This window comes from Phyllostomus hastatus, unplaced genomic scaffold, assembly GCF_019186645.2.
Source record: "Phyllostomus hastatus isolate PE091 unplaced genomic scaffold, TTU_PhHast_1.1 phas_contig_17, whole genome shotgun sequence".
In the NCBI taxonomy this organism is placed as follows: domain Eukaryota; kingdom Metazoa; phylum Chordata; class Mammalia; order Chiroptera; family Phyllostomidae; genus Phyllostomus; species Phyllostomus hastatus.
This window is the reverse complement of record NW_025333664.1, coordinates 22,668,672-22,694,777: the sequence shown is the minus strand read 5'-3', so window position 1 is coordinate 22,694,777 and position 26,106 is coordinate 22,668,672. Positions and strand designations below refer to the sequence as shown.

Below are 26,106 nucleotides of genomic sequence, written 5' to 3'. Positions count from 1 at the left end.
TGTCTCTATTCTGGAAGTGGGCTACTGTCTCACAGCCATTGCACCCCATCCTGGGGACTTCCTCTTACATCACAGGAAGTGGGGCCTCTCCCCTCCCACAGAGCAGAGTCCAGCTCTACCAGCACACATTAGGACAGAGCAGGCTCTTCGGGCCTCCAGGATGCCTGTCCCTGCTTCCTGGTCCTGGCCTCCTCCTTGCCTGCTGCTGACTCTTCTGCTGGGCTTCACAGGTGAGCATGCCTTGGGGTAGATTTTCCTCTTCCTCCCCCTGGACCTTTTCCTGCCCTGAAAATTTAGAATGGCCAGGAAAACGGAGCATCACCCAGTGCTGTCACAGAAGGCCAAGAAGAGTGCAATATCTGAGAGCATGAAATCTGGATCCGTTGTTTTTCTCTGTGAGTCCATGCCTGAACCTGGGTACCAGAGACATCAAAACAGATAATGCTTCAAACCACAACAGTGACAGCTCTGTGGGTATATTAAATGCCCTAATCTGCACAACATCCCTGTGTGAGAACTATGACTATCATCCCTAATTTGCAGATGAGGAGACTGAGACTGGGCAAGAGAGTAACTTGCCCAGTGTCATCTGTGTGAGGCAGAGGTTCAGCTGGGATTCGAGTCCAGGCCGAGCAGCTCCAGAGCCTGCTTCTTTAACTGCATGATACGGCTTCTCAGTGGAGGCTGACTCATGGAAAAATCAGAAAACACAGAGAACTAAACTAAAGACTAGTCATCTCCCATCAGGCCACACTTCTATATGTGTATTTGTGATGCTTGTATCCTGTGTGTGTGTACAAGAATGTTTGAGGGAGTGCACACACACCCACAACTGGGATTTTTAAAAGACTTTCCCTTTTGTTCTCTTCAAATCCTTCTCAGTCCATATGAAATGATTGAACAGATGTTTAGTTCCCTCTGTCTCTTAGACACCCTCTCTCCTTTTCTTCTCTAAATGTGCTCCTTACCCTCCCCCAAACTTGTAAGACAAGCAAGCTTCTCCCTTAATAAAACGAGAAGAATTTTGTGAATTATAATGTTGGGGTCCCTCTTCTATGATGGTTGTGGGTGGAAGAAAAAAGAGGGCATAAAAGATACATACAATTCTGCCTGTATGATCTCTATATTTATATCTAATACATCTGCACTTATATCTATATATCTATATCCTATAATATCAATTGAAACATCAAGCCCCAGGAAGTAAAATGAGTAATAACTTATCAATTTCTTGAACACTGACTATGTGCAGATACTGTTAGAGATTCTTGTCTCTTATCTCATGTGATCATTATATCCAAGGTAGAATACCTTGTCACCCCTAATTATGGAGGAAACAAAACTGCAGAGAGGTTCAAGGTCACTCAATGGTAAATGGTAGAGCCATTATTTGAACTCAAACAGTTTGATCTTAGAACTCATTTCCACTACTTGGACCAGAGAGTGCGGGAAAGGTTGGGTGTTGGGGGAGAGGGTTTGTGGTTCTCTGTTCCTGGGCTCTTCTGCTTTCTGCACATGCAGAAGATGCATTTGTTTTTTACCAAGTCATCTAGTTGGGAAATTCAGTTCCGGACATCATTTACACAGTTTTCCCACTTAAAATAAGCTTCAGAGGCTCAAAGAGGAGTTTGACAGTCCAGTTCATACATATAATAAACATTTATTAGACACCTCCAATGTACCGAAACATCATAGAAACTTGGGGTGTGTTGGTAAATAAAAGAAACAAGGCAACTGCCCTCAGGGAGCTTATATCCCAATAGATAAATGACAGTTAACAATAAACATAGTAAATTATATAGAATAATGACATAAGTAAATTACACAGAATATTAGAAATTGTTAAGTTTTAGGGAGAAATGGAAATATTTTAAATAAGAGAGTTAGGGGATCTGTAAGTTGGCATGTAGGTTAAACAGTGTAGTCCGGGTGGGCATCACTGCGAAGGGGAATTTCAAGCCAAAATTAAAAGAAAGTTTGGAGTGAGCCATGATGTTATCTGGGGGAGGAGCCTTCCTGTCAGGGAACAGCATGTGTAAAGTCCACAGCAGTAGATTCTTTCTGCTTTGTGTGATTATTTTAGCTTTTTCTCTGTGTGAAAAGATTTCTATTGCAAGGTTTTGAAGAAATAAGTGACATAAGGTTTAAAATACCATAGCATTTAGTTGAGAATAGACTGCAACAGGACATAGAAAGAAGCAGGTAGAGCATTCACACAAACACAAAGAAGTGACTTGTACCAGGGCAGTAGAGACAGGGGAAAGACGGAGACTTGGATGCATGCTGAAGGGGAGCCACAGGATTTCTGATGCATAGGATTTGGGTGGAAGAGCAAGACTCCACATGTTGGTGACCTGAGTATCTGGAAAAATAATGGTGCTCAGGTGAGATGGAGAAAGAGCTGTGGGGGAAATTCAGGAGTTCACTTTGGACATGTTAACTGTGAGGTGTTTGTTTTCATCTAAAGAAAAATGTGAGTGGGCAGTTAGACACACAGTCCAGAGTTCAAAGGAAAGGCCTGGACAGAGATGTAAACATGAGATTTAGAGATGCATGGATGTCAGAGTTTTGAGTCCACTTCTCTCTTTCTCTCTTCCCTCCACTTCTCTCTTGATACTCATGGCTATTTCTCTAATTTTTGTCTCAGCTGTCCAGCTTCCCCCTTCTCAATCTTCTTCTCCTGACTTTAAAACATGAACCATGACGTGCTTGGCTCCAAGGGACCTGCCCTGTGACAGCATGTAGCCTCCTTGGGGGCTGTGTGGTCACACACAGTGCTAAGTGGGAGGGTTTCGCCAGCTCACTCTCTGCAAAAGTGACCCACAGATTTTCTCCCTGAGGAGAAGCTAAGAAACAGAAAAGAACACAGGATTTACTTGTGGTGCCACATCTGTCTCCATCTCCGAGTGACATTATTTCTTTTTTACTTTTTTAAATATATTTTATTGATTATGCTAGTGCAGTTGTCCCAATTTTTCCCTTTGCCCACCTCTGCCTAGTACCCCTCACCTTCCAGCAATCTCCCCCCACCCCACTTAGTTCATGTCCATGGCTGATGCACATACGTTCTTTGACTTTTCTACTTCCTATACTTTTCTTTACATCCCCCTGTCTATTTTGTACCCACCAACTATGCTTCTTAATCCCTGAACCTTCTCCCCCATTCTCCCCCTTCCCTCTCCCAGCTGATAACCCTCCAAATTATCTTCATGTCTATGATTCTGTTCCTGTTCTGATTGTTTGCTTAGTTTGTTTTTTTAGATTTGTTTGTTGATAGTTGTGAATTTGTTGCCATTTTAATATGCATGATTTTGACCTTCTTCTTTTTCTTAAATAAGTCCCTTTAGCATTTTATGTATTAATGGCTTGGTGACAATGAACTCCTTTAGCTTTACCTTTTCTGGGAAGCACTTTATCTGCCCTTCCATTCTGAATGATAGTTTTGCTGGATAGAATAATCAAGGTTGTAGGTCCTTGCTTTTCCTCACTTTGAATATGTCCTGCCAATCCCTCCTAGCCTATAAAGTTTCTTTTGAGAAATCAGCTGACAGTCTTATGGGAACTCCCCTGTAGATAACTAACTTCTTTTCTTGCCGCGGTCCAGCCGCAGCTAGGTCCAGGGTTTCCTGAAAGGTGGGTAAGGCGTCGGCGATGGAAGACAGATGACAACACGCCTCAGAGGACAGTGATGCTCTGTTCCGTTTATTGCAAGTACAAGCAGGTTTTTATACTTTCATTTTTAGCAGTGATTGACATTTGGCGATTAGGTAAAGCAGAAAAAAAATTAATACAAAGGTAACCAGGAAAAATACAAAAATTCCCATAGATTCAGTTATTTTAAACAAAGATTATTTTAACCAGGAGAGCCATAAATCAGACAATTAGAAATAGCTGTACGTACAGAATTTGAATGTCTTATTGTTTATTAAAGTTCTCAGAATTTGTCATGGGGCAAAAGGATACGCTAAATTGAATAGAGGTTATAGGAAATTTATTATAAGGCCTTTGTGATGTCTAACTTACCTATTTACCTTTTCTGTCTAAAATATTTCTCTATGTACCATGGACTTTAACTTCCTGGTAACTGTTTCTACGTGCTTAATTTATAATAGTTAACCAGCTTTTCTTATTTCTTTGCCTGTCTAATTCTACTTGATATATATTCCTATTCAAGGTAAAGGCAGGGCTGTTACTCCAACAACTTTTAGACATTCAGGGGCTATTTCATTAGAGGGGATTTTATTCTCTGGTCAAGAAATTATTTTATACAACTTCATTGGAATTATGCAAATCAATAAACCTGAAATACAGATATCTAACAATCCCACTACCTTTAATCTCCAAAACAAACATATAAGGAGAGATAAACAGGAAATTCAGCTACAATAAACTCTTTTTATTTCTTAATTAATAAATACCAGGGAGGTCTGCTTCGAGCTAGCCTTTCCATGAAATTTAGACTATTATAAGGCACTTGGACTTCATCCTTATTGACCATTCTAATGTCACCCTCATTATATGCTCCTGTATAAGGCAATGGGAGATCTGGAACCCTCTGGAGACCATTAGCTCCTTTTGGAGGATACCATAATTTGCCAATAATTTAATATGCTACCCAGGGGTATCCCTGGGCTGTGGGTAAGGGTCTATATAGTTTTTTCTTGTTTTCTTGAAAGACTCTTTGTATCTATGGGTAAGGAACAAGCATGGGAAAGTCCGCCAATAATTCAACCTATTGTAACTGATTTATGAATTCTTTTATGGGAACAATCGGGGATAATTTCTTACTCAGGTTTATAAACACTTTATTTAAAACAATCTGGGCATGATGCAATAGTCTATGGAGAACTAGTTGTCCCTTCAGAATTTCCCTCAAAATCAATCATTGACTCTTTTTGAGCCTCTTTCTTCTCATGGCCTGTTCTTATAGGAATCAGGGTACAAAGTAAGACCATGATTAATACTAGCAAGGAAATTATTAAAAGCAATCCTCAGAAAATTACCACCCCCCCTTTGTATGCCACACTCTCTTCCAGGAAGATGGATTCCTTGAATGCCTTCTTTCCATGTTCAGACCTTGTCAAAAAACATGGTTGGAAGAGAGCGTGGCATTTTCTCTTGCTGCTTTTAAGATTCTCTCTTTAACATTTGGCATTTTAATTACGTGTCTTGGAGTTGGCCTCTTTGCATCCATCTGGTTTGGAACTCTCTGTGCTTCCTGGATTTGCATGTCTATTTCCTTCATCAAATTAGGGAAGTTTTCTTTCATTCTTTTTTAAAATTGATTTCCAACTTCCTTCTCTTTCCCTTCTCCTTCTACCATCCCTATGATGCAAATGTTGGACCTCATAAAGTTTTCCCAGAGGCTTATACTATCCTCATTTTTTCAGATATTTTTTCTTTTTTTATTTCATTGATTATGCTATTACAGTTGTCCCATTTTTTCTCCACTTTATCCCCCTCTTCCATGCACCTCCCACCCCTGCAGAAATCCCCCTCCCCCTTAGTTCATGTCCATGGGTCATACATTTAAGTTCTTTGGCTTCTACATTTCCTAAACTATTCTTAACTTTCCCCTGTCTATTTTGTGCCTACTAATTATGTTCCTTATTCCTTGTACCTTTTCCCCCATTCTTCCCCCTCACCTTCCCCACCGATAATCCTCCATGTGGTCTCCATTTCTGTGGTTCTGTTCCTGTTCTAGTTGTTTGCTTAGTTTGTTTTGGGGGTTTTTTTTAGGTTCAGTTGTTGATAGTTGTGAGTTTATTGTCATTTTACTGTTCATAGTTTTTATCTTCTTCTGTTTCTTAGATAAGTTCCTTTAACACTTCATATAATAAGAGCTTGGTGATGATGAACTCCTTTAACTTGACCTTATCTGGGAAGCACTTTATCTGCCCTTCCATTCCAAATGATAGCTTTGCTAGATAGAGTCATTTGGATGTCGGTCCTTGTCTTTCATGACTTTGAATACTTCTTCCCAGCAGCTTCTTGCCTATAAGGTTTCTTTGAGAAATCAGCTGATAGTCTGATAGAAACTTCTTTGTAGGTAACACTCTCATTTTCTCTCCTTATCTTTAATCTTGGGTGATTTACCGTATTTTTCAGACTATAAGACGCACCCCCACACACACCAAGTTGGAAGGAGTAATGGTTGTTAATGCTCCTGTTGAGTTCTGTTTACATTTACATTGGTTAAATATTGTGTTAATTATTTTATTACATATTTTACCACATTTTTTGCTTCAAAAAACTGTTTTTCTATTTTCCTCTTCTAAAACCTACATGCATCTTATGGTCCAAAAATACAGTCATTTTGATGTGTCTTGGTGTGTTTGTCTTTGGGTCCAACTTCTTGGGACTCTCTGGGCTTCCTGGACATGCATGTCTACTTCCCTTACCAGATTGGGGAAGTTCTCCTTCATTATTTTTTCAAATAAACTTTCATTTTCTTGCTTTTCCTCTTCTCCTTCTGGCACCCCTATGATTCAGATGTTGTGACATTTAAAGTTGTCCCAGAGGTTCCTAAGCCTCTCCTGATCTTTTTGAATTCTTGTTTCTTCATTCTGTTCTGGTCAAATGTTTATTTCTTCATTTTGTTCCAAATCATTGATTTGAGTTCTGGTTTCCTTCCCTTCACTGTTGGTTCTCTGTATATTTTTCTTTACTTCACTTTGTATAGCCTTGACTTCTTCCTTTATTTTGCATCCATACTCGATCATTTCTGTGAACATCCTGATTACCAGTGTTTTGAACTCTGCATCTGGCAGGTTGGCTGTCTTCTCATTGCTAAGTTCTTTTTCTGGAGTTTTGATCTGTTCTTTCATTTAAGCCATGTTTCTTTGTCTCAGCACACCTGTTATGTTGTAAGTGGCAGAGTCTTAGGTATTCAGCAGGGCAGGGAAATGCTCTTTGCTGCATTGTGGTGCTGTATGTGAGGGAGGGGTCAGAGAGGAACAATGCCACTTGCTCAGCTCTCACCCCACATTCAGTCACTTCCCCCCTACCCACAAGTGAATTGGGCCCTTCTGGTGCTGATTCCCAGGTGAGTGTGTTTGTGTACATTCTAGGACTCTGTGGATCCCTCCAATGGACTCTCCTACGAGACTGGGAGTTGCTCCCTCTGCCACAACCCCCATGTTTTTATAGCCAGTGGTTTTGAGGCTTTATTTCACCACACTGGAACCCTGGATTGCATGGTCTCTCTCACCCCCCAGTTGTTCCTCCTGATCTATCTGTACAGAAATGTGCAACTGCTCTGTTTGCCAGCCACTGCCTTGATGTGCATCCTCTACCCTAGCTGCCCATCTTCACCCCTCCTACTAGTCTGGATGAATGTTTCTTCTTTAACTCCTTGGTTGTTGTACTTCCATACAGTTCAATTTTCTAGCAGTCCCAGCTATTTGTTGTTTTTAAATTGGTTGTTGTCTTTCTTTTGGTTGTGCAAGGAAGCAAAGAGTATCTACCTGTGCCTCCATCTTGACCAGAAGTCAGGATTCTTTTTTCTTCTTGTTCTGATTGGTTGTTGTCACTTCCTTATGATCCAAATTATTGATTCAATTCTTGGCTTCATCCACTCCATTGTGGTTTCCCTGTAAATTCTTCTTTATTTCAATTAGTGTATCCTTCATTTCTGACTGGGTCTTTTTTATGCTGTTGAGGTCCTCATTAAGTTCCTTGAGCATCCTTATAACCAGTGTTTTGAACTCTGCATCTGATACATTGCTTATCCCCATTTCATTTAGCTCTTTTTCTGGAGTTTTGATCTGTTCTTTCACTCGGGCCAGGTTTCTTTATCTCCTAGTTTTAGCTGTCTCTGTGTGTTTGTTTCTATGTATTAGGTAGAGCTGCTTTGACTCTGTGTCTTGGTAGTGTGCCTAATGTATTAGGTGTCCTGAAGGTCCAGTGGCACAGCCTCTCCTGTCACCAAAGCTGGGTACATGAGGTGCACACTTCATGTGGGCTGAGTATACCCTCCTCTTGTAGTTGAGGTTTGGTTGCTGTTGACAGATCAATGGGAGTGATTTACCCAGGCCAGTCAGCTGCAGGAACTGGCTGTGACCACTGACCACAAACCTCTGCCCTTCATGGGGGATCAGCTATGTGAGGACAGGGTGGTGGTGCTCCAATGTGATCTGTAGCTGTCCACTGGTTGCACTGGCCCTGGCGTTTCCCAGGTGGCACAGGCCAAGTTCAGCCCCCACCTGTTTTTTTCCCAGGGCCACCCTGCCTGAGCTATAAAGCAATCTGAGATGGCTGCTCCTTGTGCTGGGCTTGGAGATTCCCAGGTGAATCCAAGCTGTGAATATAGTCTGGCTGCTGCTAGTGCCAGGCCTTGGGCTCACTGAGGCCAGCTGTTGCTTGGTTTGAGTGGATTTATGAAGTTGTGAAGCATGAGCCAAGACCAGTCATCCATATGAAAAAGCAGCTTGGGTGGGTCCATAAATTGGATGTGGCAGAGTCTCTGGGGATCTCCAAGGCAGGACAAACAGTTTTAGTCAGGTTGATGGGGTCTCAGATATGGCATGAGTTTATTGGCTTTGTGGAAATAGAGTTCAGAAAAGGAACAATGGCCTCTGCTCGCCCTGATGCCAGACACTTCAGTTTCTCCCTATATAACACTGGTGCCTGTCAAGCTGCTACCCCAGTGCTGGAGCTCAGAGGGAGTGAGTGTGAGTAAGTGAATCCAAGTGGGAATTCTTTAAGAGAAACTGCTTGTGGTTCCAGCAGTTTCTCCCACTGACTCAATCCCTACTGGTTTTTGCAGCCAGAAATTGTGGGAACTTATCTTCCTGGTCCTGGGATCCTAGCCTGGAAAGCTTAGTATACGGCTAGGACTCCTTGCTCCCAAGATTTCCCTCCCAAATTTGTAATCACCACATGTGGGTGAGGGACCAGTCCATTCCACATCTGCTTTCCTCCTACCAGTCTAGATGGATATGGTTTCTTTAATTTCATAGTTGTCAGACATCCATTCAACTCAAGTTCTGACAGTTCTGAGTTGTGGTGTTTCTATATTTTAGTTTTAAATTTGCTGTGGTCATGCAAAGAGGTGAGCCATGTCTGTCTACACCACCATCGTCACCTCAAGTCCCCTCCCTGAATTTTTAGCCACCACACATGGGTGTGGGACCAGCCTGTTCTGTGTCTCTGCATCTCCTCTCCTCATCTCCTACCAGCCTGGATGGATGTGGTTTCTTTAGTTCTGTAGTTGTCAGACTTCCATTCAACTCAGTTTCTGATGGTTCTGAGAGGGTTGTTCTGTGGTTTAGTTGTAATGTTGATGTGGTTGTGAGAGGAGCCAAGCTCTGTTTACTTATGCCTCCATCTTGACCAGAAGTTGTCATTCCAATTTTTTTACTAAGCAAAGAATCTAATCTTATACAATTACACACAACATTCCATTTAGTAATGGAAAGATGAAATTATTTCACTTCTTCATATTAAACAATAGCAGCACTTACTCACTAAGACATGCACTACCACCATATAATAGATTCTGTCATCAATACACTGGACTTGGCATTTTAGATATTATGTTCCCACTTTAAATTAAGTCCTATTTACTGATACAAAAACAGGCAAAGACTATGAATAGGCATTTCATTAAATGAAAGAATACAAAGAGCCAATAACAACACTGATATATCAATCTTATTTGTCTTGAAGAAATAAAAACTTAAAAACTAAGGTACCATTGGCAAAGATTAAATTTTTCTAAGAGATAGTATCTACAGTTTACCAGGGAGTGTGCAGGTGGGGGTGAAAGGGTGGTCACACATATAAAACTAGCTGGAAGTGTAAGTTGCACTTTCTGAAGAGCTACTTGGTAATATTTATCAAAACTCTAAAAAAGTTTAATCCCTTTGAACCAATCATTCCACTTCCAGAACCTCTCTCAAGAACATGACTAAGCACACACCTCAGAACGTGGTCACAGGGTGCTCCCCGCACCACTGCTCACACTGACATCTGCACACGACCAAATGTCTGACCCAGAGGAACACTGAGTAAGCAGTGGCCCCTCCCTTTTGGCAGGCAGTGGGCGTCCCCTCGATGCCATCCTCCCAGCCTCCCTCAGCTCCTTCCCCCAACCCCAGAGTCCACTTCCCACAGGGTCTAACCATCAATCGCTTCCTCAGTGAGCTGACCCGAGTCCAGAGAACTGAGGAGGAATCTTCTGGGGACCCGTGGGAAGTGCACTCCTCACTGACAACCTGAGATGTGAGAGGAGGAGCAGCCTTTCCTGACTTTTAGATGCAATTCTGTGAAGATGCGAAGCTGCAGTTGCAGCAGCAGCTCTGGGGACCAGGAGACAAGCCTAAGGCCAAACACACTGAGGCTGAGGCCAAACAGAGTCCTTAATGACATGTCTGAGCTGCCTGTGTGTGAGATAATGAATGTGCTTGATTACTTAAGACCATTATGTTTGGACACTTATCTCTGGTCAAAAGCATCCTAACTGATATTAGCCGCACAATAGAATACTTACAAGCCAGTGAAAGTTATGTCACAGAACTATTTATGAACAGTAGATGTGCAGTTAACAAAAAAATTACAAAATAGTATGTTCCCATTTTTATTCAAAAATAAGTGCATTAAATATGGATTTATTTGCCAAGACAAAGGTTTTAGAAATAGTTATCTCTGACATAAGTATGTCTGAAGGGCAGACATTTAAATGTTTCCCTGTTGCACACCTGCATTTTCCATTTCATCTTTAACAAGCATGTGCAGGCATGCCTCAGGGATACTCCGGGTTCAGCTCCAGTCCTCTGTAATAAGGCGAGTCACAATACTGTTGTTGGTGGAGGGTCTCCTTGCCTTGCACTTATAAAAACTGCAAGCTTGTGAAGCACATGAAAAAAGTGCAATAAAACAAAGAATGCCCGTGTCACCTGAAATTGTGCCACACTTTTTGATTTCTTCTGTCAATTCACTGCAAACTGAGGAGGAAGAAAAGGTAAATATGTAATCTACAAAGCTATCTCTAGTGGGTGTATAGTCTTTTCATTGGAAAAATGGTGTTTTTCTTTTACAAACTGTTTAGTAAATATAGCATAGTACAGTTTTCATTTCCCCTTCTTATCATATCATGACTTTGTACCATTTTGTATCAGAATTTTTTCTGTGAAGCAAAAACAGACCTAAAATGAAGGCTCATCAGGGGCCATAGGAACCACAGATGATGTAAGTCATGGGTGAGACCAGTAAACGTCTCTGGGAAGGTTTAGAATCATCTGGAGACAAAACATCCTGTGTGTGCATCCATCGCGTTTGCTCAGAGCTACTGAAGAAACAGGGTGCTCATCTATTTTGTGTTCCTCAAATGCCCATTGTTTTCTCTTCTTCATCCATAAACAAATGTGTTTCTTTATAAACCTGGTCTATACTCAGGTTTAATGGGAATATATCAAATTCAAATCATTGCAGTTCAAATCCCAGTCCCACACCTGTGACTTTTATGAGGGTTACTTTCAGTGCCCAGTCCCTATAAAACACATCCACCCAATTACATTCAGCTTTAAAGCTTCTGATTGCTTCTCATTCCTTGCTGGTAAACTTTCGTTTCATAATATGAAAGCATTCCCAAATTGAACTACACCCTGGAAAACTAGAGTTCATTGTGTTAGTTCTAACGTGTAGCTCAAGTTCAGCAGCAGGTGCAGCTCAGTCCCTTTAATGAGAGATGTTAAAGCTGAAATGGAATAAGGAATCAGTAAGTCTTTTGCAAGAACTTGTTTTTCTGTCACAGTTCTTTGCAAAACTAATATTACTCTAAGGGATACTCAATTTCTATGTAACTAATTTCCTCATCATCAGAAGACCAGCCATGGCTGCCTTAGCATTCCGGGCACAGACAGTCTGGGCAACACACTCCTTCACCTCAGGCTGGATGGGTCACACCACCGACAGCTCCTCAGCTCAGCTGGGCAGCCAAGCATCACAGGAAAAGGCCCAGCACATGCTCTCCATTGCTGGCATCAAGCAGAACCACTTGGCAAGAAAAAAATTAAACCCACTCTTTGCCACATCACTTTACCGCTCTGTGCCTCAGTTTCCTCATTCTTAATAGGGTCTCACATTACAGGCTCATTGTGAAGATTACACATATGGCACATGCAATGTGCTGAGCTCAGGCCCACTCAGGGTGTGCACTCAGTCAATGAAAGCTGTTGTCGATAAAGACTTTACAAAACCTATACCATCACACATGGATGGATAAAAAAACTGCTTTGTGCTTTACTGCAGGAGGGGCAGGTGAGGAGCTGCAGGTGATTCAGCCTAAGTCAGTGTCAGTGGCAGCTGGAGAGACAGCCACTCTGAGCTGCACTGTGACCTCCATTCTCCCTGTGGGGCCCATGTTTTGGTTCAGGGGGACAGGGCCAGGCCGGGAGTTAGTCTACAGTCAACAAGGAGGCCACTCCCCCCGAGTAACAAATGCTACAGATACCACGAGGAAAAACAACATGGACTTTTCCATCCGCATCAGCAACATCACCCCAGCAGACACCGGCACCTACTACTGTGTGAAGTTCCGCAAAGCAGAGCCTGACAACACGGAGCTCAAGTCTGGAGCAGGCACTCGGCTCACCGTGAGTGGTGAGTACAGTGTGGGGCCCTTCGTCCCTGGTGTGTGACAACAAGTCCATAAGAACAATCTCCGTTTTTTGAGCATCATCTAGAAATCAGGTACAGAGGTAAGTGCTTATAGTCAGGGTCTGATTCCTGGTCTGATGTCACCCCTCCTGCAGGTCAGGGAGATTGAGGCCTGGAGATCCTGCTATCTTCTCAGGCCCCATGGCTGGTAAATGGTGGGAAAAGTCTGGAACCCCTATTTGCCTGGCTCCTGAGCACTTCCCTTCTCCAATGCTGTCCAGCCCTTTGGTTCCAGGGATGAGGGAACTGAAGGTCTGAGGGACTCGCCCATCCTGAGGTCAGACCTCACCCCTGCCTCCAGAGAGTGCTCCCCAGTGTGGCCGAGCCCCCCTCACTGACACTCACTGACACCCGCTGGGAGCTGGGTTCTGCCCTGGGTGCTGTGAGAGCTGCAGGAGACTGAGCAGGCAGAGCTCTTCTCCCAAGAAGCTTCCTTCTCCTCCCTGGAGTTGGGAGAGATCCATGCAGGGCAGGGAGGGGGGACGTGTTTCTTTATTTCCTCCTCAGAAGCATCACAGGAGAAGACATCCCTAAAGGGGCACAGAGTCCCTGTTTGCTCTGCCAGCCCTGCTGGGAGGAGGTGCCAGAGGTTGGGCGCTCACTGTGGGTCTGTCTGATAAACCCCCTTCATTTCAGGGAACCTGGTCACACTGTCACTTAGAGTCTGAGGAGAGTTTTCTCGGACTGTCCTTCACTCTGAGAGGAGGTTCCCCCTGTGGGTGACATAGGAGTTATCCCACTGAGGCAGCAAAAGAGCTCATTTAGGCTTTTGCCTAAGGCCCAGGATCCTGAATCCTGAAATGTCAGCCCACAAAGGACTGTTAGACCACCCTGCTTGGCCCACCCATGTACAGAAGGGAGCCTGATACACAGAGGTGACAGTGGCCTTGCCCACATCACATGGCCAGTGAGTGAGGGGATTGTCCCAGAACCCAGTCTGATTCCAAGCAGGTTCCTTTTTCCCTTATCGTGCATAGGACCCTCTTTCCATGAAAGACTTGGCACATATTAAGTACTGAATAAAAGCTAATTACCCCAAACCATTAAAAAAAAGCCAGCCCTGGCTGGTGTAGCTTAGTGGATTGAGTACAGGCCTGCAAGCCAAAGCATCATTGGTTTGATTCCCAGTCAGGGCACATGCCTGGGTTGTAGGCCATATCCCCAGTAGCGGGTATGCTAGAGGCAACCATATATTGATGTTTCACTCCATCTCTTTCTCCCTCCCTTCCCCATCTCTCTAAAAATAAATAAATAAAATCTTTTTTAAAAAGAAGAAGCCAGAATATTCTTCTCATCATTTTCTCAAATGTTCAGGTGCTCCTCAGATTCAGACCCTGAAGCCCAAGGTCATTGAAATCTGCTGGTTCCTTCAGCCCCATCCCCCCAAATCAAGCATCCACATCAGCACCTAGAGCTGCCCCTTCTTCAACTGCTGCCTCACCCTCCAGCGCATGGAGACAGCATTGTTCACTGACAGCCTGTTGATGGATATATGTTGTTCCCAACCTGTGGCTATTAGAAAGGTGATGCAGTGGATAACCTTGCCCTTGTGTCACTTGATCAAGAGGGAGATGCCCCCTGGAAGTGGCATTGCTGGGTCAGAGGGTACGGGCATTTTAACTCGTGTGAACATTTCCAGATTTCCCTCCTAGACATGGTAGCAATGGAGTCTCCCCACAACTCCTGGACATAGGCAGGGAAGGTGGCCTTATCCTGAATATTCAGATATTTCTGAAGTTCCTTATGGTGTGTCCCTTCCCTAGGCAACCACAGGTAGTAAGCAGCTCCATCTCAGGTCTGCTGCCTCCTGGTAAAGTCCTGGCTCCTCTTCCCCAAGCTGCCTGCCCAGAGGATGCCCTGGGTGAGAAAGGAGGGAGACAGGATGGAGCAAAAACTATGTCTTCATGGCGGCATTTACTTTATAACCAGTGTGGTGAGGGAGGGGCCTCTGTTGCCCCTTTGCCAGATGAGGACACTGATGCTCAGAGAGGGACACGAACTCAGAGGAAGGAGAGCTAAGATTTGAACCCCAGGCAGCATAAATCACAGCCCTGCTCTCTGCACTGCCCCACCATGCTTGTCGATATGAAGAGAAATCTCCAACCCTCTTCTTTAAAATCATATATTATGTTTCCATAATAAGTAAATAAATAAATAAATTTCTGAAAATGTCCTGTGGGGGAGGCAGGGCTAGCTTTATAACTGAAATGAGACACATCCCATGTTGTTCTGAAACTAGTTCTAAACATGGAGTTTTTCCTTCACTGAGCAGCCTGCCAGAGCAGCCTGGGGACAGTGGTGGGGTTAGAGCAGGGAGGGGTCACTGCACCCCCAGTGACACTGTGCACCACGTTTCCTGTCCCCACAGACTGAGGATGAGGCGGAGCGGGGGGGCATTTCCTAGAAAGTACTGGGGCCCCAGGTGAGCAGGACTTCATTTTCTAGACCCAGTTGTCAGGAGCCCATCCTTCCGTTCATTGCTACAGGGTCCCCAGGCCTGGGCACATGGAGGCCACTCCTACCTGAAATGGGTGACAGTGTCAGGTTCCTGAAGGTGGGCACCTGCTCTGCTGTTGGTCATGAATATTTAGGGGGCACAAGAAACATCTCTGGGACACAGTAGTGCGGGAGGTGACAGTCCCTTGGTTTCCCTCAGCCTCAGTTCTCTCATCTGTGAAATGGTGATAACTACGGGTGCTTTTGAAAAGTGTAGAAAGGGTCAGAGGTGCTCTGTCTGAGTCACCCAGCACAGAGCAGCACCCCCAAGTCAGGTGTCATGTCAGTGTCATGACCCAGGGAACATTGCAGGGACCTCAGGTCCTCATTTGCAGAAAGTCTGTACAATAAGTTAACAATGTAATATAATCAAATGATTAATTAAATATTGATCACATAATCAAATCAACCTTCACAGGGTGTTACGAGGTGAGCCTGGGAGAGCACAGCCCTGGCTGAGCCACTGCATCTCGTCCCTCCACTGGGTGCTCCTGGGAAGGCTCGGTTTCGCTCAGTCCCCAGTTTCCCCACATAATGAAGGATGATAATCTCAGCTCCTGTTTAGGGGTCTGTGAGGGCAGAGGTCAGCTGTAAACAGTCAGTGCAAATACTGAAACTGACCAGAAATGTTCCTGAGCCCAGACTGATGGGAAGTCACCTCAGGATGAAAGAAGGTGCACTTTGAGCTCACTCCTGGACCTGCAAGTTGTCCAGATTCTCTCTCAGGGTTCATGTCCAAGGACCCAAGTGTCCTGCTCTGTAGGATGAGGATGATGACACACCCTCCCAGCATTGTTAGAGGATAAAGACAATGTATGAGAAGGATCCTTACAGAGTCACATGCTTGTCACTGGTGGTGATGGTCACAATCATGTTCATTGTTCATTGTGCTCCTTTTACAGCCCAACCCTCTCCCCCCGTGGTGTCAGCCCCCACCAGGAGGGCCACACCTGGGCAGACAGTGAGCTTCACCTGCGAGTCCCATGGCTTCTCCCCCAGGAACATCGTCCTGAGATGGTTCAAAGACAGGAATGAGCTCCCAGCCTCCCAGACCACTGTGGACCCAGAGGGAGACAGCCCTTCCTACAGCATCTCCAGCACAGCCAGGGTGCGGCTAGCCTGGGGGGATGTCCGCTCCCAGGTCATCTGCCAGGTGGACCATGTCACTCTGAAGGGGGGCCCTCCTCTTCGTGGGACTGCCAACCTGTCTGAGGCCATCCAAGGTAGATGTCCCTCACACCCAGCCCAAGCCCACACCTGGCTCCTTCCCTATAGCCTCCTCCTCCCCCTGCTCTTTGCTCCAGACCTGCAATTGCTGGTAATATGATTCCTCACAGTCCTTCCCATCACCAGGCACATGGATTTGCCAATCAAAAAAGCCACTGTTTAATAGAAGCTGCTTGATAAATACCTACCACGTGCCAAGCAGTGTGCTCAGTAGTTTTATCTACTTTACCAACTTCAATTACTGAGCACCTACTACAAACAAAACTCATATGTGCTTTTCAGTTTTGTTTGTTTTGCTAGTTATTATGTTCCCACTCCATGCATGGGCTGTGCTAGTTGATTTCATTCATATTAACCTAACAGGAGCTACCAGTCTTTGAGCATCTACTGTATACTGTGCACAGTGCTTAGTGATTTTATTCACACACAAAGAGAACCCTGAGTTCTGAGCACCTGCTGCTTACCTAGCACTCTCCTGGGTGACCCCTTGGTGTGGTCGGGGAGTTACATCATGGGCCTCTCCTCTGTGATCTGCATGCCCATGAGGTCAGAGCCTCTGCCCTGTGCTGTTTCAGTTCCACCCACCTTGGAGGTTTCCCAACACACCCTGTCAGAGAACCAGGTGAACATCATCATCTGCCAGGTGAAGAACTTCTACCCCCAGCACCTACAGCTGACCTGGTTGAAGAACGGAAACATGTCCCGAACAGAAACGCTGTTAACCCGAGTGGAGAACAAAGATGGGACCTTCACCTGGAGGAGCTGGATCCTGGTGAATTTACCTGTCCGAGGGGAGGCCGTGGAGCTCACCTGTCTGGTGCAGCATGATGGGCAGCTGGCCGTCAGCAGGAACCTCACCCTGGAGGCCTCCCCTAACCCGAAGGGCCCGAGCACAGATGGACCTTCTGGTGAGGCCTCCACCCCAAATGACCAGCTCTATTTAAACTTTATCATTTTTAATAAGTATTCATTCATGCTTATTATAGAATAATCTAGAAGTCTATCAATAGAAAGTAGAATTTTTAAGTGAGGTTCCCCACCTTAAACCCCACAATATAAGAGTCATCACTGGTAAGAGTTTGGTACAAATCTTTACAGATCTTTTGATATCAATACACATTAAAGAAAGAAAAAATGACTGAGGGTGATCATCTTTTCAGTGTCCTGCCTCTCCCTTCCTTCTCCTAACTGTCCCTGTGTCCTCTGTCCATGTCAGTCCCTCCCTCCTCCTTGCTGTTTTCAACCTCCTCCTGGTCTCCATTCCATTCCAGACTTCTCCATCCGCATCAGTAAGGTCACCAAGCAAATGCCTGAACCTGCTGCTCTGTGAAATTCCAGAGGGGGAGCCCTGAGGATGTGGAGTTTGAGTCAGGACAGTCATCTAAGTGACCATGGGTGGTGACAGCACCAGCCTCCTTTGTCCCCAGTGTTGTGACAATGAACCAGCAATAATCACAAATGTCTGCTTGTGGGGATGTTAATACTGTTCCCTTAGTGTCCTTGTGATGATGCAAGGTCTGAGATGACATCCCCAGTTTCATTACTGATGTTGGAAATATGTCATTTTTTCTTTGTCAGTCTTGATATAATTTTTTCAATTTTATTTCTTTTTTCCAAGAACCTGCTTTTTTTCAGTGATTTTCTCTACTGTTTCTCTGTTTTTTATTTCATTGAGCTTCCCCCTTTACTTCACAAATTCCTTCCTTCTGCCTTTTGGGTTCACTTTGCTCCCTGTTTTCTTGTTTCTTGCAATGGGAATGTAGATCACTGATTTTAACATTTTTCTCTTTCCTAAGCCACACCTGAGTCACCTTCTGTGCCTGGAGATCAGGGGAGTGCAACCTCTGAAGCCTGTCCCTGTGTGCTTCCTCCAGTCCTCAGGTCCGAGCCTGTCTGCCTCCCCCTTCCATCGCTCAGAGTCCTCGTCTATGTGTACCTTGTACCTGGTGTCATCTCTAGGGGTCGGAGATGCACTGAGTGGGGAGAGCAGGAGAGCTGTGTCTGCACCATCTGGTCTGGAGCCCCCTCGGGTGTTTTGAGTCTCATCTCCTGCTGCTGCTGTGCCCAGCCTGTCACCTCCCAGTGCTCTCAGTGTGTGTGACCCAGCACTTCTGCCACATCTTGAGACTGAGGATGGTGTTTAGTTTGTCTGGGTAGCCAGTGGAGCCATGTAGAAGGGCCTGTGTGACCCTCTGCACTGAGGGGCCACACCCTGCATGGAATCTGAGGTTTCTGGTCACTGCAGTCCCAGCGCAGTGGGCTCAGTGTGAGGATGCACAATGTTTTGTTCATGTGTATAATGCTGGGGTGTTTTACAATATTTCTTGATTAATGAACCTCTCTCTGTCAGTGTAGATTATGTTGATGGAGTTTATTGATTAGGTTTGATAGTGGGAGAAAGATTCTGAGTCTTCAGATTTTTTGGTTCTCTTTTGCCAAATTTGAACCCTAAATTTGCCCCCCTCCCTTTTTCCTTTTTTCTTTTCATCACCTAATTATGAAACAGCACGTCTTCCCTCTTTTTTGCCTTATGCCTCCAGCAGTTACACACTTTATTTTTTAATAATGTTTTATTTTTGGATTACAGCTCATATATAGTATTATATTAGTTTCAGGTGTACAACTCAGTGACTAGACATTTATATAATTTACCAAGTGATCACCTCAATAAATCTGGCACCCATCTGTATGATACCTAATTTATTACAATATTATATACAATTTACATCCCTGTGACTATTCCGTACTTCTTAATACCTTCACCTTTATCACCAAACTCCAAAACCTCTCCCACCAAAATGTTCTCTGTATCTATTGGTCTGTTCCTGGTCTGTTTGTTTGTTTGTTATTTATTTGTTTATTTAATTTAGAGTCTGCATATGATTGAAGTTGTATGGCTTTTGTCTTTCTGTGTCTGATAGATTTCACTCACTACAATACCCTCTACATCCATCCATGCTGTTACAAATGACAATATTTCATTCATTTTTCATGGCTAAATTATATTTCATTTATAGATACACAACTTTTTCTTTATCCATCCATTTATTGATGGACACTTAGGTTGCTTCCATATCTTGGCTATTGTAAAAAATGCTGCAATAAACATGGGTGCATATGTCTTTCCAATTTAGTGTTCTGGGTTCTTTGAATAAATAGCCAGAAGTGCAATTGCTGGATCCTTTGTTGTCTCTTGTTACAGCCTCTGTTTTAAAGTCTATTTTGTCTGCTATGAGTATTGCTGCCCCACTTGTTTTGTTTTCTTTTGTTTCTATTTTCATAAAACATCTTTTTCCTTCCCTTTACTTTCAGTCTGTGTGTGTCTTTCAATCTGAAGTGAGTCTCTGGTAGGCAACATATGTAAGGGTCTTGTTTTCTTATCCATTCAGCCACTGTGTGTCTTTTGATTAGAGTATTTAGCCCTTTTGCATTTAATGTAATTGTTACAGGTAGTATTTATTGCCATCATATTTTTCATATCTTTATCTTTTTTGTCTTCTTAAAGATGACCCTTTAATATTCCTTATAATACTGGTTTGGTGGTGATGAATTTCTTTAGCCTTTTCTTGTCTGGGAAAGAAAGACAAGATTCTACATGATAACTTTGCTAGGTAGAATAATCATGTTGTAGGTCCTTGCTTCTACATGATATCTGCCCATTGATTCTACATGATAACTTTGCTAGGTAGAATAATCATGTTGTAGGTCCTTGCTTTTCATCAGTTTGTTGCTGGGTTTTTTTTAATCCCTTTGAATATTTCATGCCAATCCCTTCTGGCCTACAAAGTTTCTGTTCAAATTCAGCTGAGACAGTCTTATGAGAGCTCTCCTGTAAGGAATTAATTGCTTTATTTTGCTGCTTTTAAGATTCTCTCTTTGCCTTTAACTTTTGTCATTTTAATTATGATGTATCTTGGTGTGGGTCTCTCTGGGTTCATCTTGTTTGGGCCCTTCTGTGTTTTCTGAAATTGTTTGTCTATTTTCTTCAGCAGGTTAGGGAAGTCTTTTGTCATTATTTTTTCAAACAGTTTACTATCTCATGCTCTCTTCTCCATCTGACACTCTTATGATGTGAATGTTGGTATGCTTGAAGTAATTCCAGAGACTCCTTAAGCTATCTTCACTTTCTTTTATTTTTCTTTTTGCTGTTCTGAATGGGTGTTTTCTGCTTCCTTATCTTTCAAATCACTGATCTGATCCTCAGCTTTATCTACTCTACTGTTGATTTCTTATCATGTATTCTTCATTTCAGTTATTGTGTTCTTCATTGCTAAATTTTTTAAATGTATTCTAGCTCCGTTTTCTTTAATCCTTGCCCAAGAATATATTTATTGATTTTTAATGAGAGAGGAGAGAGAGAGAAAGAGAAACATCAATAAGAGAGAGAAACACTGATGGGTTGCCTTTCCCACACACCACAACTGGGGATCGAACTCACAGCCTAGGTATGTGCCCTGGCCAGGAATTGAACCTGCAAACTTTTTGTGCATGGGACAAAACTCCAAGCAACTTAGCCACCTGGCCAGGACATCCATCTGCATTTTTATGTTTCCTATCCTTTTGTTGGCATTCCCACTAAGTTCACCTACTCTCCCCCCAAGTTCACTGAGCATATTTATAACCAGTGTTTGAACTCTACATCTAGTAGATTGCTTGTCTCCATTTTTTGTGGTTCTTATTCTGGAGTTTTGTTCTATTCTCTCATTTTGGACATGTTTCCTTGTCTCCTCATTTTGGCTTCCTCCCTGTGTTTGTTTCTATGGATTAGGTAGAGTTGCTATATCTCCCAGTCTTTGTAGAGTGGCCTTATGTAGTAAGTGTCCTATAGTGCCCAGTGGTGCAGCCTTCCCAGCCACCCTACCTGGGTGTTCTAGGTGCGTACCCCCAGTGTGGGATGTGTGCATCCTCCTGTTGTGGTTGAGCTTTGATTGATGTTGGTACATCAATGATAGGAACCTGCCCCCAGGCCAGTCAGCTGTAAGGACTGGCTGTGACTACAGCAAAGGAGCCGCTGTGCAGGGGCTGACCCCAAAGAGTAGGACTCACTTCATTGAGGCTCTGGTGCCCATTGAGCCCACCCCTTGATTGTGTCAATTTGGGAAATTGTTAGGTGGTGCTCCTTTGTTGTCTAAAGCTGTCCAAAGCTGTCTCCCTGATTCTGGAGTCTCCCTGGAGGTGCAGAAAAAGACCAGCCACTGCCTGGGCCCATCTTGGGGCTACCTGGCATGAGCTAAAAAATAATTTGCAGATGGTTGCTATTTGTGCTGGGCCTAGAGGTGCCTGGGAGAGGCCCAGCTGCATACTGAAGCTGGCTGCTACTAATGCTGGGCCTGGGGCCACTTAGCAGGTCTGTGGCACACTGAGGCCAAATGCAGCTTATTAAGGGTTTGTGGACCCTTGAGAGATTTTAGAAAAGTCTGGAGAATAAGCCAAGATAGGCCATTTGCAAAGAATGCCCTAGAAATGGCCTGGGTAGGCCCACAACTTGTGTGGGGTGGGGTCTCAGGGAGTTACTAGGGAGGGACTAACAACGTTAGCCAAGTTGATGGAGACTCATATATAGTGCCCACCTGTGCCAGCAGGGAAGGGCTCAGCAGAGATCAATGGCTTCTGCCAGCATTTCTGTCTAGCAAAAAGCTGCCTCTCTAGCCTTGCCACAAAGCCAGACATTTCAGTTCTTCCCATCCTCTGGCACCTTTCAAACTGCTGCCCCAGTGCTGGAGCCGTGAGAAAGTGAGTCTGGTTAAGTCTGGGTGTAGGCCCTTTAAGAGAGATGCCTGGTTTCTATTTTGTTTGTTAGATTATTTTGTTCATTAGATTTTATATATATTTGTGAAATCATGTGGTATTTCTCTTTCTCAGACTATCACCCCAATAAATTCATTAAAAATAATATTTAAAGAATTATATTTTAAAATAAAAAGAGGAATGCCTGGGACTCCAGCCACTCTCTGTCTCTCTCAGCCACAATCCCTGCTGGTTTTCACAGCAAGAAGTTAATGGGACTCTCTTCCAGCACTGCATTTCTGGGGCAGCTGGCCTGGTGCAGGTCAGGGACTCATTGCTCCTCAGGGAGAACCTCCACAATCCGTATCCCTCCAAAATTTTTTACCCGCCACACATGGGTGTGTGACCAGTCCATTCCACATCTCTGTTGCTCTTACAAGAACAAATGTGGCTTCTTCTGTACATAGAACTTCTGTTCAGCTAGAAGCCAGGTGGTTCTAAATGATGAATGTTCTGTAGTTTAGTTGTAATTTTGATGTGTTCATAAGAAGATGCGTGTACTGCATTTACTTATTCCACCATCTTCATCAAAGACACAAGTAATGAACTTTAATTGTGCCTGGCCCTTTAATTACATCTGTTCTATTTAAATGTTCCTGACTCCCTGGATTAGATTCCTATGGGCACAGTGACCACCTGTTTAGTGGCTTAACACAAGACAAATTTATTGTCTTACAGTTTTAGAGGACAGAATTCTGCAAAGCATTGGCAGGGCTGTGTTCCTTCTCTAGGGGAGAGTTTCCCTCAGTAGGACACCTTTTGATATGTATATAAGTAGAACCATGCAGTATTTGCCATTTAGTGACTAGCCTATTTCACTTAGCACAGTGTCATTAAGTTTAATCCATGTTATAGCCTGTGACCAGATTCCAAATTGGAAAAGAAAGAAAAGAGTAGGATGTTTGATCCCATTTAGATTCCCAATCTTTCTCCACTCATGCATCCATCCATCCATCCATCCTTCCATCCACCCATCCATCTATCCCAGCATACATTCACTGATATATTCACACTCTCATTCATTTGTACATTTACTTAGGCATGTATATGTTAATCAGTGCCTACAGTGATCATCTCTGTACTAGGCCCCGGAAGATGACCCACCCTCAAGGAGCTCCCAATCTCCCACAGTGGACTTCCTATAGTAATTGTCAGCTATCTCTGTGATGTGTCAGTCCCCCCCGCAGTGACAGTGTCCCAGTCTTCATTCTCCTCAGACTTGGTGGCTATTGTTTGCCAGGCACAGAGATTCTATCCACAGAGTGTGCATCTCACCTGGCTAGAGAACTGTCATATGTTCAAGAGAACTGAGAAACCCATATCCATGCAGAAGAGCAATGGGACCTAAAGCATGGAAAGCTTGCAATTGATGAATGTATCACTGCAGAGGGTGCTCACCTGTATGGTGCTGCATGAGGTACATCCTCCAATCCAGCCAACCTCATACTGTCCACAACACCCCATACCACATAGAGCCTATTGAAGGTGCAGAGAAGCTCACTCACCTCCACTCCTGTGAGCAGCTGGGTCACCTCTGTCTCCTGAATGCTGTGAGGTATTTAAACTCACAGAGCTCCATTTGATGTCTCCTTCTGCCCATTGGTGTTTAGGTTCACAGACATCTGCCATTATTTTTGTGATGTTTCTCCTGGGCCTCAAGGTGCTGCTGGTAATGAGTTTCACAGTCACCTACATCCACAGGTGGTGGAATCTGTAACAGGTGAGTTGGAGGCAGGCCTTAGTCCTTAAAGAGGAAGGTCAGGGCAAACCTCATGGGCTGGCAGAAGTGCAGGGTGTGGCTGCATAGTCACATGGTCGCCACAAGGTTGATTCAGCCTCAGCAGAAGGTTGTGAAAGCTTTTATTTTCTCTAAATGTCTTTGGAATCTTAGAGGCTACCAACTCTTCCACCTTGTATCATGTCTTGGATTTTGAAGGTTTTCAAACTAAGTGCACTGGGACCCTGGCAATGGTGGTCTAAATGTGGAGGTGGGATAAAGGCCAAAGCTCTGAGACACAAACTAAAAACAGTCCTCCATAAACTGCTGTATATTTCAGTGTTCATATGATATATGTTTTGTATGAACAAAAAAGTAGAACTAAAATCAACCAATACAACCTGAGAGACTTAGGGGTGCTGACCAGTGGTGAAGACGAATATAGGTATGAAAGGGGGAGCAGAACTCAGAGGAGGGGTTCAGGTAAACTGAGTAGGGGACTCGAGGGTCTGATCTGTGCCCCCAACCCAGGTGAGAGTGCTTGGCACTTAGTATGTGCTCAATAAATATTTGCAGAATTAAAAGGAGGCACTGAATGAATGAATAAAAAATGTCACTACATCTTTCCATGATGCATTGTCTCCTGCCTTCTCCAAGGGGCTCCGTTGGAGAGAAGAAGCTTCAAGGACCTGCAGGTGACCCAAAACCCTGGCCCTTTACTCTGCCAGCCCCACCTGAACCATGAACACGCTCCTGCACACACCCTCCTGATGGTCCTGCTCTCTGACAATGAACATGAGTCAAGGATAGACTTTGGTCATGGGGAATCCAAGATGTCTGGACCTAGATGCACTGAGCTTCAAACTGACCCTGCCTTTTCCCAAAAGAGGCCCCTCCAGGGCAAGGCAATGGGTTTCCATTCTTTTTTATTGTAAACAACCTTTAATATTCAGAGAAGATTTTACTTTACCCAGAGATTTTGCAAGTATGATTTCATTTTAGCACATAGATATTTAAAACCACTAAGCTGAATAAGCATTCTGGTATTCTGAACTATATAATGAATAATGTAAAAAACCTATGGACCTGCCACGAAGTCTTTGCAAAATAGTAACATGTTGCCTTATGATTTGTGTTCATTTTGAAAAATCTATTCTGAATTTGGTGTTATTTTCTTGAGTGCAATTTTATACTTTTACAATATATATGAAAATCTTTGAAATATTTTCATGAAATATTTAATTTTACTTTGCATGCTTTAAATTTTATTTAAATACTATCATACTGTATACAACATTCTGGAACTTTATTGCTTAACAGTTTTGTGTGTTATATATATATAGCCCCATTTTTTTTGATTTTCCATGCTCTATAGTTTTCTGTTGTAAGATGTGCTACAATTTGTATTGCATTAAAGCTAGATCTAATGTTTTGCAATAAACACTCTGATTTTTGCTCCATGGCACCTACGGGAGAGTTCCTCCTGTTCCCCTAGTGTGAGCTGCAAAGAAGCAAGTCGGGGTCATTTGGGAGCTTTTGGTTCACCCAAAATGGTTTTCAATATTTGATCGTGCTTTGCTCTTATAATTTATGCCTTTGATCTAGGCAGATTTTCCCTGTGTGTGTGTGTGTGTGCGTGCGCACACACACTATAGGTAGTCAGGATCTTTTTTATTCCACAAGGATGATTTTCCCCACACCCACTGGTCCTCACAGACACCTTTGCTGTATGTCAAGTCTGCATAAATACGTGCTTCTTTCTATGAGCTCTCTGTTGCATTGAGCTGCTTGTCTATCTCCCTGTCAGAACCTCCTTGACTTAATTAGAATAGTTTTATAATCAGTTTTCATAGCACTATTGGGAAATCTTCCCACCTTTTCTTGTTTTCAAAATTGTGTGTTACTCTTGGCCAAAATGCATTTTTTATATTTTTTATTGTATTTTTTCTATGCCCATTTAATCTCCTATACCCCTCACCCCCCATCACCACAACACCACACTGCTGTCCATGAATGACTTTCTCATAGTTCATGAAAAACTATATTTAAATCATTATTTGACTGTATTACACTTATATATTAATTCACATAAATTTATATCTTTATACTATTAAGATTTTTTAATTCATGGACATAATATACATCTATTAAAGTTTACTTTTTGACTTTCAGTACACAATTTTTCCCCTTAATGGTCTTAGGCATCTTTAATTAGAACT

At 43.4% G+C, this 26,106-nt stretch overlaps 1 protein-coding gene across 1 annotated transcript; it reads left to right on the top strand.

Moving 5' to 3' along the window:
• The first annotated feature begins 137 nt into the window (after positions 1–137).
• On the top strand, positions 138–25,257 carry LOC123814980 (signal-regulatory protein beta-1-like). Its single transcript, XM_045833134.1, has 6 exons — positions 138–230; positions 12,253–12,603; positions 16,059–16,379; positions 16,959–17,291; positions 23,781–23,890; positions 24,545–25,257. Exons 1-5 carry the CDS (start codon positions 161–163, stop codon positions 23,885–23,887), a joined length of 1,182 nt encoding a protein of 393 aa, XP_045689090.1. The 5' UTR covers positions 138–160; the 3' UTR covers positions 23,888–23,890; positions 24,545–25,257.
• The last annotated feature ends 849 nt before the right edge of the window (positions 25,258–26,106 follow it).

Coding starts and splice junctions, on each gene's coding strand:
- LOC123814980 (XM_045833134.1), top strand. CDS start 161: ATGCCTGTCCCTGCTTCCTGGTCCTGGCCTCCTCCTTGCCTGCTGCTG. Junction 231..12,252: donor TCTTCTGCTGGGCTTCACAG/GTGAGCATGCCT, acceptor GCTTTACTGCAG/GAGGGGCAGGTGAGGAGCTG. Junction 17,292..23,780: donor GAGCACAGATGGACCTTCTG/GTGAGGCCTCCA, acceptor ATTGGTGTTTAG/GTTCACAGACATCTGCCATT.